Source organism: Podarcis cretensis, assembly GCF_951804945.1.
Source record: "Podarcis cretensis genome assembly, chromosome: 8".
NCBI classification, from domain to species: Eukaryota; Metazoa; Chordata; class Lepidosauria; order Squamata; family Lacertidae; genus Podarcis; species Podarcis cretensis.
Window position 1 is genome coordinate 59620614 of NC_137177.1, and position 13964 is coordinate 59634577.

General features: G+C 39.2%; 1 protein-coding gene across 1 annotated transcript; it reads right to left on the reverse strand.

The window, feature by feature from the left end:
- Positions 1 to 2705: 2705 nt before the first annotated feature.
- Positions 2706 to 13634, reverse strand: CNEP1R1 (CTD nuclear envelope phosphatase 1 regulatory subunit 1). Its single transcript, XM_079988975.1, has 6 exons — positions 13272 to 13634; positions 7954 to 8025; positions 6640 to 6713; positions 5764 to 5873; positions 5189 to 5243; positions 2706 to 4516 (listed from the first exon to the last, which is right to left on the reverse strand). The coding sequence occupies exons 1-6, from the start codon at positions 13294 to 13296 to the stop codon at positions 4475 to 4477; spliced, it is 378 nt and encodes a 125-aa protein (XP_079845101.1). The 5' UTR covers positions 13297 to 13634; the 3' UTR covers positions 2706 to 4474.
- Between the last annotated feature and the right edge of the window lie 330 nt (positions 13635 to 13964).

Sequence of the window (13964 nt, forward strand, 5' to 3'; positions counted from 1 at the left end):
CCTGAGCTCAATGCCTGGTTGAAGAGAAGCGTTTTCGCCTGGTGCCTTAATCACAGGATCCTAGAATGGCAAAGTTGGAAGGCAACCCAGGGCCCACCCTACCCCAGAGAGGTGCCTCCTCCCACTGCCCCACAAGGGCCTGGGAAGCACCCTCTGGCCAGCCCTAGAGGCACTATTCGCCTGGAGAGCTTGTAACCAGGGCTGCTGCAACAAACAGCTGTGCAAGCCTTTGTGAGGCAGAGATGGGAGAGGGCATCAAGAGATGGGAGGGAAGGAAAGAGGGACAGAGGCCAGTGTTGCCAAACAGCACCCTTGACCATCATTCAAGGCATCGTGGGTTGCCCCAGCACATTGGTTGAAAACCACTGCTGCCTTAGACTCATACTGACTGTCCTAAGAAATGGAAAGAAAAAAAGAGGTTTGCGGACAGCAGCCATAGTTTAGCTTTCTGCAGCTTGAAATTTTTTGCAACTTAGGAAAGCCAGACTTCAAAGATTTTCAGAACCAAGCTGGTGGCAACATGAACCCAAATGCAGAACACTGCTGCATAGGTTTAAAACTGAATAAAAACATTCATGTTATTAAGGTTTTAGAAGCCCGTGAAACAACACGTGTTCCCCTCAAGCATATCTTACAACACAGTGCTATGCACATTTCCTCGGAAGCAAGTTCACCGGGACTTACTCCTAGGAAATCGAGCCCAGGACTGAAGCATTAGTTTCTATTTATGCAGTACGGCAAAGCGAACACTTAAATAATAAATGCATGCTGCTTCCCACAGAAAATAATTAGAAAATGAAAGGTCTCTTATACCACATATTAGGTGATCCGCCAGTGTCAGTCTTGGAAAAATCGATGGAATTGTCAGGAAATTGCTTCGTTGCGCAGAAGGGGGAGAAATGATACCCCAAGTTCTCCAGTATATTTGTCTTGATGAAAATCTTTCCCACATATTTCCTGCTGTGAAGTTTCCTCTTCCATTGTCTCAGTTCAAAATGTAAGACTGCAGCAAAGGCTGGGGAAGACTGGCGGTTTCAGTTATCCAGAAGGGGAAGGGGAGTGTTCATTTACATGCTTACGGAAAGTTAGACATGTCCAGACTAGTCCCTGGGGTCGCATGGGCCTGATTTTGATGAAAATCATTATATCATAACAGCCGTAAAATTCAAACAAGAATAAACACTTTGTAAAGCTAATAATTTGGTACTAATACATCAAATGTTACATTCTGCCCCCCACCAAGATTTCAGAAATTTATTTATTATTTCACAATATTGATGTGGTGTTTGATTGTAATAAAACCTCTATGAGGTTTGTGAAAGATAAAATCAAAACAGTAAAATTATCAACAAAAGACTATTAAAAACAGCTATTTAAAAACGTTCAAAAATCTACAGTAAGCATGAAAAGATTAAATGCATGTTAGCATTCTACATTTCTGGATAGGCTTGCATAAACAAAAATGTTTTAAGCAGGTGCTGAAGAGTACAGCGAAGGCTTCTGTCTGATGTCAACAGGCAGGGAGTTCCAAAGAGTAGGTGCTGATATACTAAATGATTGATAGGGTCTCACCCATCAGCATTTGTGTTGCAGCATTCTACATTAAGTACCATTTCCAGATCCACAGAGAAGCCCCACAGAGAGTACATTGCAGTAATCAAATATTGAAGTTACCAGTATCTCAACTACTGTGGTCAAGCTGAGTGATCACCAGGGTGATCCCTTAGACTCATACTGACTGTCCTAAGCAATGGGGTGGGAGGAGGAAGAGGTTTGTGGAGGGCAGCTGTGGTTTGGATTTCTGCAGCTTGAAAGTTTCTGCAATTTAGGAAAGCCAGACTGCAGATTTTTTGGAATCAAGCTGGTGGCAACATGAACCCAAATGCATAACACTGCTGTATAGACTTAAAACCAAATAAAAACAGAACCTATCGTGATCTAGGAAAACAAAAATTGAGATTTATGCAATGTTCAAAGGTCTTACATCTTCACATGATCTATAATTTAGATATTAAAAAGATTTTCAGTACTGTCATACTAAGCATCAAGTCCTCCTTTAGTTGCTTCAGTATCAAAGCATCTAATAACTGTCAATTTAGGTGATTGTTTTCTTGTATGAATGGGTTGCATGCATGGCAAACAAACCAGAAAGTCTTCCCTTAACATTTATAGGTTACCACTTACACCAAACTGGGAAACCAACTTCAAACCACAGTGGCTTGTTCTGAACCCCTTAACCAGAGTTTCATGTTTCAGAAGCCACAGGAAACTATGGTTAATGGAAGACTTTCTGGTTTGTTCTCTTACTTGTTATGTCAGTGGGCCAGCATTTAGTACCAAATACTTGTTCTAATAAGCCCAAGGTATTAGTGAATACCATTAATGAGAAAACTCATATGACTATATTTAAATAAAGGTCTCATCCAATTAAGTTATCCATCTCTAAGTTGCCCCAGTCATGGCTGTTCTGGGTCTTGTCTGAAATTTTGCAGGAATACAACTACAGTACTGTATAAAATTCCACACCTGTCCTGTAGATGCAGAATTGCAGAAGCTGACCAACCCTATATATCTGAAGCAGAGTTTTTAAAAACTGAATTTTCAAAAGTTGGTAACATGAGAAGCGTTAAATGTGAAATTAATAGATTTCATCACTCCTAACTTTTATATACTTGCAATTTCAAATACAAATGCCAGCAAACATATCATTATAAATAAAATGTTTATTTTATACACAAAAATTTACAGCACTTAAAAACACAGGTGGAGCTAGAAATGCAGAGAAGACTTCGAGAGCACAGGATTTAATTGCAGCATTCAAAGGAGAATTAAACATTGACACAAGTGTAGTTTTGGTTTCCTGTATGTACAAAATCTTCCTTGTGGTGCAGCATTTCCTACACTGCCAGTTGCTTTGTGCTCTTAAAGTTTTATACTCTTCTTAAAATAGCTTGAAACAGGTCTTGTAAAAAGGCACAGGAAGGATTTAAAATTAAATTGCTTTGTGTCAGTATTTCAAAGTCATACTATGTGTAACAGCCACTTTTAAGTTTTAACACTTTTCTGCAATAAAGGTAGATTCAGATGGCTGATTTTGCCTCTTCACAAAGCTATTTCAATTGCCATCCCCAACCCACCAAGTTCCACAGGCATTTGAGAATTTGACTCAGTGGCTACTATGCATTTGTCATGCCTGATTATGATGATCCAACTGGGCAAAAGGAGGGAAATAGATGGTCTTGCATTAAGTGTCATGCTGCCTGCTCATATAATCAGATAGCATGCCACAGCTTCGCATACTCTTCCTCCTCCGGGCATCTAACCCTCTCGTGCAATATCAATAATGCAGCTTATGCTCCACTGCATAGTGAATTAATGCATTATGCTAACATTTCTGCCAACCCTAGCTAATGTCAAACCACAGTTTGCAGCAGTGATTCGAAGCAGGCTTGCAAACTGGCTTGGCACCAAATGTGGTTAGCAAAAATGCTGGCACCAAGGAAGCAGTAACTTTCACTAGCTCAGAAACTGAAAAGAAGTTTCACCTGAGAGGGAAAAGCACACAGAGGTCTGCAGGTTGCCTAATGATGCCTAAGGACTCAGGCAGCATTATGTCAGACTGGGCCCAAAGGAAAGTCTGAATCTACCTTGAGCTTTGTTACATTGGTGGCACTTTCTTTTTATCAAGTAATCTGAAGTTAAGCAATACTAGTTTCGTGGCAAAAGTACCACAGTGTAAATTTCAGATACAATACATCATTACTGTATGCCCCAAACACACAGAGGTTTTAAAATATTAAAAGCCTAAACATAGAATTTGCTGAAAATAGGCTACTGCTAATGCAAGGAACTGAAGAACAGGAGCTTTTGTGACAAAATTCAAAGTAATACGCACCAAGAAGAGTTCTGCCAGAAGAATTTTTTATATATAAAATGCAGCGTTGGGTGGGGAGGGAGATAGCCATGATTAATGAACAAATGTAATGGTAAACGCTGTGTGAATGGCAGGTTTAAGTATCTCTTCAAATACTGGTTCCATTTTCTATTTACAGTGATTTGCACATCATAAAACCCATTGAGTCCTTTTCTAAGTAGAGGATCCCACCTTGCTGAAGATGAAGCCCCAGAGACATACTAATACTGTCTGGCAGGGTTGGAGAACCTGTGTCCCTCCAGCTGCTATTGGACTATAGCTCCCATTATCCCTTACCCTCAACTCTGCTGGGGCTGATGGGAGTCGGAGTCCCCCAGCATTTGGAAGGCTACAGCTTACTCGCGCCCTGCTGCCAGAGAAGGAATTGAAAGCATAAAACAGACAAGAAAACGCAAGGAAATTATGAATAAATAAACCAGATGTTTTCACGCTTTTGCTGTCAACTCAACACCCCACAATCCTATATGGCCTCACTCTCTCAAAGAAAGTTCTTTTCTTACATTTCCACAGCAGCGAGTAGAGTTGAATGGAGATAGTGGGTTACTGGACGTGAAGCCGGGGTTTCAATATTAGTTTTCCAGTCTGGGGAAGAAAGAAATCACTTTCACATTACAGCAACTCCTGCTATGTTGGGATTACTTCTCCGTCGTCTTGCTAAGCCTACGCCAACTTGCTGTCCAGATGTTTTGAACTACAACTCCCATCAGCCCGGTCAGCATGGCCATCTGGAGAGAGCCAAGTTAACAAAGGCTGATCTAGCTTAAAGAGTGGAAACTGAGAACAGAGTTTGTTTGCAAGGATTATGAATCTAATTAGTCAGTTATTAGTAGAATAATTCTTTTCTTTTTTATATGCGAACTACAATAATAGGTTCCCAGTCCCCTGTGCAATGAATCTACAGAATTTATAGAATTATTATTTTTTTGCATGCTACAGATCAAAGATAGCACAATATGCACCCTGATTGATCTTTCATTTCTTAATAATTTAAGGATTTCATGTCAGATAAGGAGGGCACTCAGGTTTGTCTACTAGCAACATTATAAGGAATATTTAGGCCACTTCTTATAGAAGGATATAGGGCAAAAAGATCCTTAATGTCTTAGTCCCATGCAGAATAGACCACCTCGAGCACACCGATGGGAGGAAGAAACTAGAAGCACATAGAGTAAACTGGGAACTTAAAGACAATAGAGGATTGTAAGACAATGTGTATTGGAAGATTATTAGGCCAGGGAAACCAAAGCCACTTACATCATCACAGGACATGTTGTATTCTGCCAGGACTGTTCGACATCGCGCTGCTATGCTGAACAGAAAACATCAAAGAAACATACCAGTCTCTAGAGTCATGGCAAAGCAAAGCAAAATGATTGCACTAGAGAGAAGGGGCACTGAAGGTCAGATGGGGAGGTCTTGGGCTGCATTCAGCCCTTGGGTGGTGGTTTCCCACCCAAGTTGTATGCTCTCTGTTTTGTTTTTTTTTATCAGTAAAGTAATAGGTAGCAAAGTTCTGTGACTACCCTTGCACTCCAGCTATATCCTGGGAACAATTACCATAGAGTTGTTTTGCAGAGTGGCTGTAGGGTCACACACAATGTTGTGGAAAGCGCCACCCTGAGAGGAGATGATCTTATTCACATGTCACCACAAAGAGGGAATACAGGAGCTTACGACCGTACTCCCCGTTCAAGAAAAGTGTTCAAACTCTCTCCGTTCTTTGACTCTGTTCTCAGAGAGAATAGAACAGTAGTTAAAAGTTTCTTCAGTTGAAATTATTGCCAGTGTGATCATGGTTAAATATATGCCAGGTACTGAATAAAGGATACATTGAGGGTGCCACCACTCTTTTATGTATTCCAGCAAAAAACAAACCTATAAGAGTAATACAGCTAACTGTGAAGAATGGATGATTCCATAGAGATGTGAAGAAAGAAACCTAGGAGAAAACCAAACAACGCTTTATGAATACACAATTAGCTTGAAATTAATAAAATTAATACAACTAAAATATTTAAATCTTCATTGGAGAGCACAATACTCAGCTAAAGAATCACCACTGCTAACTTTTAAGGCATCTGTCCACAAGTCTGCTTCAACCTACAGAAGTTGTTTTGATTTTAAAAGAAGCATATGATACAGTCGAGAATGAGGGGCAAACAAGTTACTAATTTTAACACTAATATAAGAGGGGGAATAAATTATTAATTTAGAAATTAATATATAAAGTAACAGATTTGATTTCCCTCTCATTCGCTACTGTGAAAACAGGATGCTGGACAAGGCAGATCTTTGGTCTGATCCAGCAGGGCTCTTCATAAGCTCTGACTGACATAAAGGTCCCAACTTCCTACCTTTGCAATTATGAAGGCTAGCAGTGTCCCAAAGAATAGGCACATAGAAATGATCTTAAGAACATTATAGCTACTAGATTAAGCTATAACCTAACAAGCCAAAAATCATGATGCAACCAGATCCCTGGTTGTGACACAAACATTGTTCTAGTCCACCCTGGATAGAAATACTGCACTGACACTAAACACGATGTCTAGGTTCGGCTATAGGATACCATGGGGAACTTTTCAGCAGTTTATAAAACCTGTTAATATATGCATAGCATTACGCATGAATTTATGCCACAAGTTCAAATAGATTAAATAGGAAAGCAACACAGTAGCAAGACATTTGAGAATGCTACTACCCACCTTCTGCGTTTCAGGATCTATTAACCAGTTCCAGGCACCAGTTGCTGTACAGACTGATACGACTATAAGTATTACTAATGGAAAAGGAAAATGTTAGAAGCAATATATTTGCACAACATATAAGGGATAACTTCTAAAAAAAGGTCTTAGTTATTCTCAAAGAACATGACAGTCGTACTAAATTGGGCGATTTACGTTCCACTGAAATAAGTGGAACCTGCAGTTCATTGAACAGCACATCCTGTACCTCATTCATCCTTAAAAAATATATATCTGCACAGGAACAGCCATCAATAGATAATTCTATGCAATATTCAATAGGCACAAAAAGTCAGAAGAACTGCCGTTTGTTAGGTTAGCTAGTAATTTAAATGTGTTGCAAATTTCCAAGTTCAATAAATACTTCTTCAACACATGGGTATTCAGAGCAGAAGTAACCTCTCTTCCATAGGCAACTATTAACTACAGCAGTATTCAGGCATTCCTCACATGAAAAATAGAAGCACAGTAAAGGGGGCTGCAGTGTTGTGCATTTAGCCCCATCCCTAATGTCCTGGGGCACAATTTCTGCCACTGTGTGCTGCTCCATAGACAGAAGCATGCCTCCATTCAAAGAGCAGACTCTCCGCTACAGAAGTTATGCCTAAAACAGTTTGCCCCTCTTCACGCAAGTAATGTCTGAAGAGGACTTCTGTTTTTTCTAGAATTAGCATGACTGTATTCATTAACTAGCAGCCTTGTACATGGAATTCCAATAAATCAAAAAATCAGTGCAGTTTTGAAAGGTTCAGTCTGCCATCTTCGTTCAAAATAGAATCCAATTGTATTCAAATATAGATGTTTGCTCCTTGATCTCAGGAATCATCATGCAAATTTTGGTGGCAATATCTTAAGAGGTGTTCAAACGCATAGTGAACACATAGGAGACGCAGATGCACTTAAATAGAGATCTTTCATGTGGGAAATCCAGAATAAAACCCTGCTCAGCTGTAAAGGAATCACAAGGGTCTTAAGTAAGTATCTTTAAGCCTAACCTACTTTATAGGATTGTTGGTATGCTTAAAAAAAAAAAGTTGCTGTTCTCATCTTAGTTCCAAAAATAACTGCTTTCAGAAGTTCAGGACACCACTGTACTATAGTTCTCTTTGGCAGTAAGACAGTATTATTTATCCTATATTTTCTTTTCTTATGCAGAATTTTGCATCACAAATATATCATAAAAGCTACTGAAATGTTAATACCACACTATGTAGGTACAATTTGATCGAAGCATTTATAGGCAAATCTGTACTGCTCTTAGAGAGCTTGACTTACTTCTCCAGCGTCCAGTAGCTGGTTGTAAACAAGCTATATATTCAGTAAGCCTTCTTTCAAAAGCCTTGAGATCTGAAAGAAAGAAAGGCAACCATCTAATTAGACTTAGAAATACTATACTTACTGGAAGTAAGCATCATTGAACAAAATGGGGCTTACTTTTGAGTAGACAAGTATTGGATTGTGGTGTTAGACTGTTTTAAATTTACTTTACACTAGTGAAAAATATGAAGTAGGGCAGACTTTATTCCAGATTAGTTAATCAACAACACATTCACTAGGTTTGACCACCAGCATACAGCTCTCCACAGTTTACCCAAAGGGAATGCAGCACACAATTGAAAAAAGGTTTGACTATCCCCATCATACACATTTTGCAGACATTAAGAAGAGGCTTTCAAAATACTCGGCATATAAAGAATGTGAGAAGAAGTTAAGATCGAAACCAAAGTCAAAGGAGATTTTGAAAGAAATTAAATTTCACCAAGCACAATACTCCAAATTGATAAATCAGGAAGTGGAGTGGAAAGTCAAGTTAATGAAACAAAGATCATTCGATTCGGCAAATAAATGTGGAAAACTGCTAGCATGGCAGTTGAAAAAGAGACAAAAATTAAACACGATCACTAACCTAGAGACTGAAGGAAGAAATATTCAGAACCCTGTGGAGATTAGGAAGTGCTTCCAGAGATATTTCAAACAACTATATACTCAAGGGCCGCAAAATGAAGTTGAGATAGAACAATTTCTGATAAAGAATGGATTACCAATGTTGTCTCAAGAAAACAGATCAATCCTGAATTGTAAAATAACTCGACAAGAGATTGAAGTTGCCATTCAGAACATGCAATTGGGCAAATCCCCAGGGCCTGATGGGCTTACCTCCAAATATTATAAGATATTGAAAGACTACTTGATACATCCACTAATGGAGGTTTGCAATGAGATTATGGAGGGGAAAAAAGCACCGGAAACGTGGAAAGAAGCCTTCATCACATTGATACCTAAATCTGAATTGGAAAAGACACAACTTAAGAACTACCGCCCCATTTCCCTTCTAAATGTGGATTACAAAATTTTTGCAGACATTTTAGCAAACAGATTTAAAAAGGTTTTAAGCGAAGTGATCCATAAAGATCAGGCAGGCTTTCTCCCAGGAAGACATTTGTTTGCTAACACAAGGAACATTATTGATATCTTGGAACTTTTGCAAACAAATATTAATACAAGAGCAGTGTTAATATTTATAGATGCAGAGAAGGCCTTTGACAACATTTCTTGGAAGTTTATGAAGAAAAACCTGGAAGGGATGGGAGTGGGACGGGGATTTGAAAATGGGATAGATGCAATCTATTCAGAACAAAAGGCTAAATTGATAGTTAACAATGTGGTGACAGAAGAGTTTAAAATTGAAAAAGGAACACGACAAGGTTGCCCTATTTCCCCTCTGTTATTTATTTCGGTCCTGGAAGTGCTCTTGAATATGATTAGAGGGGACCGGTTGGTGGAAGGAATTCAGGTCGGAGCGAAGCAGTACAAACTTAAGGCTTTTGCAGATGACCTAGTTTTGACCCTACAGGAGCCAGAATCTAGTACGAAAAGGGCTTTACAATTGATTCAAGAGTTTGGTCGGGTGGCGGGATTTAAACTAAATAAACAAAAAACTAAGGTATTGGAAAAAAATTTGACAGTTTCAGAGTCAGAAAGGTTTCAGAAAGAGACAGAGTTAAACATGGTTAAAAAAGTAAAATATCTAGGGGTGAACATAACAGCAAAGAATCTGAATTTATTTAAGGACAATTATGAAAAGTGTTGGTCAGAAATTAAGAGGGATTTAGAAAGTTGGTCAAGACTGAAACTTTCCTTGTTGGGCCGAATTGCTGCTATAAAAATGAATGTATTGCCAAGGATGTTGTTTTTTTTTCAGACTTTACAGATTGTGGATAAAATGGAGTGTTTCGGGAGGTGGCAAAGAGATATCTCTAAATTTGTCTGGCAGGGCAAAAAGCCCAGAATTAAGTTTAAAATATTAACTGATGCTAAATAAAGAGGGGGGTTTGCCCTGCCAGACTTAAAGTTGTATTATGAATCAGCAGCTTTTTGCTGGTTGAAAGATTGGCTGCTTCTTGAAAACACTGATGTTTTAGACTTGGAAGGATTTAACAATGCTTTTGGATGGCATGCGTATCTGTGGTATGACAAGGTTAAGATTCACAAGAATTTCAAGAACCATATTGTAAGGAAAGCAGTGTTTAATGTCTGGATAAAATATAAAGACTTATTAGAAAACAAGACCCCAAGGTGGTTATCACCTATGGAAGCTAAGGCTGTGAAAAGACCCAATATGGAGGTCAAATGGCCGAAATATTGGGAAATATTAGAAAGAGATGGAGACAATTGGAGATTGCAGAGTATGGAGAAACTTAAAGATAAAGTGCGAGATTGGCTACATTACGCTCAGATTAAAGAGGCTTTTAAATTGGATAAAAAGTTAGGATTCCAAGTGGAAAAATCGAAATTGGAAACAGAACTGTTAGAACCTAAGACTAAATTACTTTCAAGAATGTATAACTTGCTGCTGAGGTGGAATACACAGGATGAAACGGTTAAATCAGCTATGATAAAATGGGCACAGGATATTGGGTATAATATTATGTTTGCTGACTGGGAAAAGTTATGGACTACCGGTATGAAGTTTACGGCATGTAATGCCTTGAAAGAAAATATTATGAAAATGATATATAGGTGGTACATGACCCCAGTCAAGCTAGCTAAAATATATCACCTGCCAGATAACAAGTGTTGGAAATGCAAGGAAACTGAAGGAACATTCTTTCACCTCTGGTGGACTTGCCCTAGGGTTAAGGCCTTCTGGGAAATGATATATAATGAGCTGAAAAAGGTATTTAAGTATACCTTTCCTAAGAAACCAGAGGCCTTCCTTTTGGGCATTGTTGGCCAGAGGGTGTTAAAGAAGGACCAAACATTATTTATGTATGCAACAACAGCAGCAAGGATACTTGTCGCCAAACATTGGAAAACTCAAGATTTGCCCACGTTGGAAGAATGGCAGATGCAACTGATGGACTACATGGAGTTAGCAGAAATGACCGGCAGAATCCGAGACCTGGGAGAAGAAGCAGTGGAGGAGGATTGGAAGAAATTTAAGGACTATCTTCAAAAACACTGTAAATTATATGAGTGTTAAGAAGGATGAGAGATTTGAAAACAACAGGGCACCATAAAGCTAGCTGAAAAGATTATGAGAATGAGTGAATTTCATGAGAAAGATAAATTTTGAATGAATATCATGTTAAAATTAGGTATTCAGGATTTTGATAAAAATATTCAAAGTTAGGGATAAAATATTGGAATTGTGTACAATAAGAATGAAAATAAGGTGATAAGTTGCTGGCTAAAGTTTTATTAACTTGGAATGTAGGAGCGAGAGACGTGAGGAAGTCCAAAAGGAAAAAATGAAGAAAAGATGGTTATTACAAGATGTAAAATCCTATGTTTGTTTTATTCTTTGTTTGTTCTCTGTTTATTTTGTCTTTTTTTCTTTATTGTATTAACAAAACTCTTAATAAAAAAAAATTATAAAAAAACAAAATACTCGGCATAGTTGCCTCTATAACAACGATAAACAGTACCAATAATAGGTCTAAAATAAGGTCATATTGCACCATCTGTGAAATATCCCCTAAACCCTGCCTTCAGTAATTTTCTTTTTACAAAAGTTCAGTTGCTAGTGGCTTCAAAAAACTCTACAGATTTGCTTGTGTTCCTTTTAACAACCACCTGATTTGCAGAAAGCAACTGAGGAGCATCTTGAAGGCATGGAGATAAAAAAAATAATACTGTCTTATTTGTTGTTGTTGTTGTTGTTGTTTAGTCATTTAGTCGTGTCCGACTCTTCGTGACCCCATGGACCAGAGAACGGCAGGCACTTCTGTCTTCCACTGCCTCCCGCAGTTTGGTCAAACTAATGCTGGTAGCTTCGAGAACACCATCCAAATATCTCGTCCTCTGTCGTCCCCTTCTCCTTGTGCCCTCCATCTTTCCCAACATCAGGGTCTTTTCCAGGGAGTCTTCTCTTCTCATCAGGTGGCCAAAGTATTGGAGCCTCAGCTTCACGATCTGTCCTTCCAGTGAGCACTCAGGGCTGATTTCCTTAAGAATGGATAGGTTTGATCTTCTTGCAGTCCATGGGACTCTCAAGAGTCTCCTCCAGCACCATAAAAGGAAAGTGTTTTGTAGCACTTAGATAACATAAATAAGTGCTACAAAACACTTTCCTTTTTAGACATCAGTATAAGACAGTATTATCTATCATTTTCCATGAAACCTCCGGAAGTCATTTAACATTGGAATTGTATTTAAAAACAATTTAAATTCCACTACGGATACAGATTGGGATCTAAAAACAAAAACAAAACCCTCAATTCAAGAGGCTTGTTGGAAAAGGAAGATCATGAATTGGTGCCGAACAGATATTATTTATTTTATTTATTTCACAAAATTTATACCACTTATTTATTTTTTAAAAAATCAAATCAGTTTAGAAAGAGAATTAAACAATAAATAAAATTATCAGTAGAAACAGTTAAAAACAACTATGCAAAATATTCCAAAATAAAATAAGCAAATAAACTAAAAACAGATTAAAACATACATCAACATTCTACATGCCTGGATAGGGAAAGGCGCCTGCCTTATATCCATAGGCAGGGAGTTCCAAAGTGTAGGTGCTGCTACACTAAAAGATCTATTTCTTATAAATGCAGAACGGGTATTATGTGGCACCTGCAACGGTGCCAGTTCCGCAGACTGGTCAAGTGAGCATATATGGGGGTGAGGCGCTCTCACAGGTAAACTGGCCGCAAGCTTCGATGGGTACAGCACTAACAAAATGTTATTATGGTGTAAGCTTCTGCAGACCTGAATCCACTTCACAAAAGCTTATGCCACAGCAACAACATTTGTTAATCCTTACCCAGTGCCAAGGTCCTGCAACAAGACTGTCACGGTACGACTCGTCTCTCGAGGACCAGTCTGCTGTTTCAAGGCACAACCACATGGGCCAGTTGGATAGTTGTCAGCCCTGCAGCGGGAGGACAATTTAATCGGAAAGACTAAGTTTTGCAGGTCCAGCCGCTTTCTTTCTCTTCCGCGGCGGCTCACTGCCTCAGAAACTCGTTTGGGGACACTGAGAGGAAGAAAAGGAGGATACAGGACAGGCAAAATGTCCTTTCCCTGGAGGGAGGCTGGTGCCTTTATGACGCCCCCCACCCCGCCTCAGGGGAACCCCGAATTACCTTCCGCCTGTTCCAGCGAGTTCATTGTGAGGGCCAGGGAATAAGGAGAACTCGCAGACTACCACCATTCACGGACGCAAAGTCTATGGTTTCCTTCCTCTTCCTCCACCTCCTCCCTTTCATGTAGCGCCGTAAGCTCTCGAACTTCCTTCAAATCAATGAAAGCGTCGCTTCTTTCTATTGGGCAATTTCTCCCTCAAGCGCCCGCCGTCCAACAAACCTCATCTTCATTGGACAGGCTACATATGGGCAAGAGGCTGAAGAAGGGAGGTGAAGGGAAAGGGCAAAGAAGAATACGCATGCGTAACGGTCAGTAGCGTTGTGCCGTCGGCCACCCATCGTCTGGTCCCTAGAATTTGTTAAAAGTTGCTACAAAAGATCCTTACGTTCCTGCTGTGTCTTTGCAGAGGTTTCACTGACAGTTAATTGACCGATGAACGTTATATATTTGCACTTCCAGGGTGGTTCACAAAATAGTGCAAACAAATTCTAAAAGATCACATTAAACTTCTGTAAGGTATTATTACCACTATCAGCACCACTACTATGCTTATTAGCCAGGTCCACTACTGTAAGAGACAGCAGGAACAACAATGCTTGGATTTCTTGGTGCTGCACATTATTTGCTGCCGTTGTTTATCCCACAGTGTTAAAGAAAAACCCAGGCACTATTAAGAATTAAATTAAGAATTT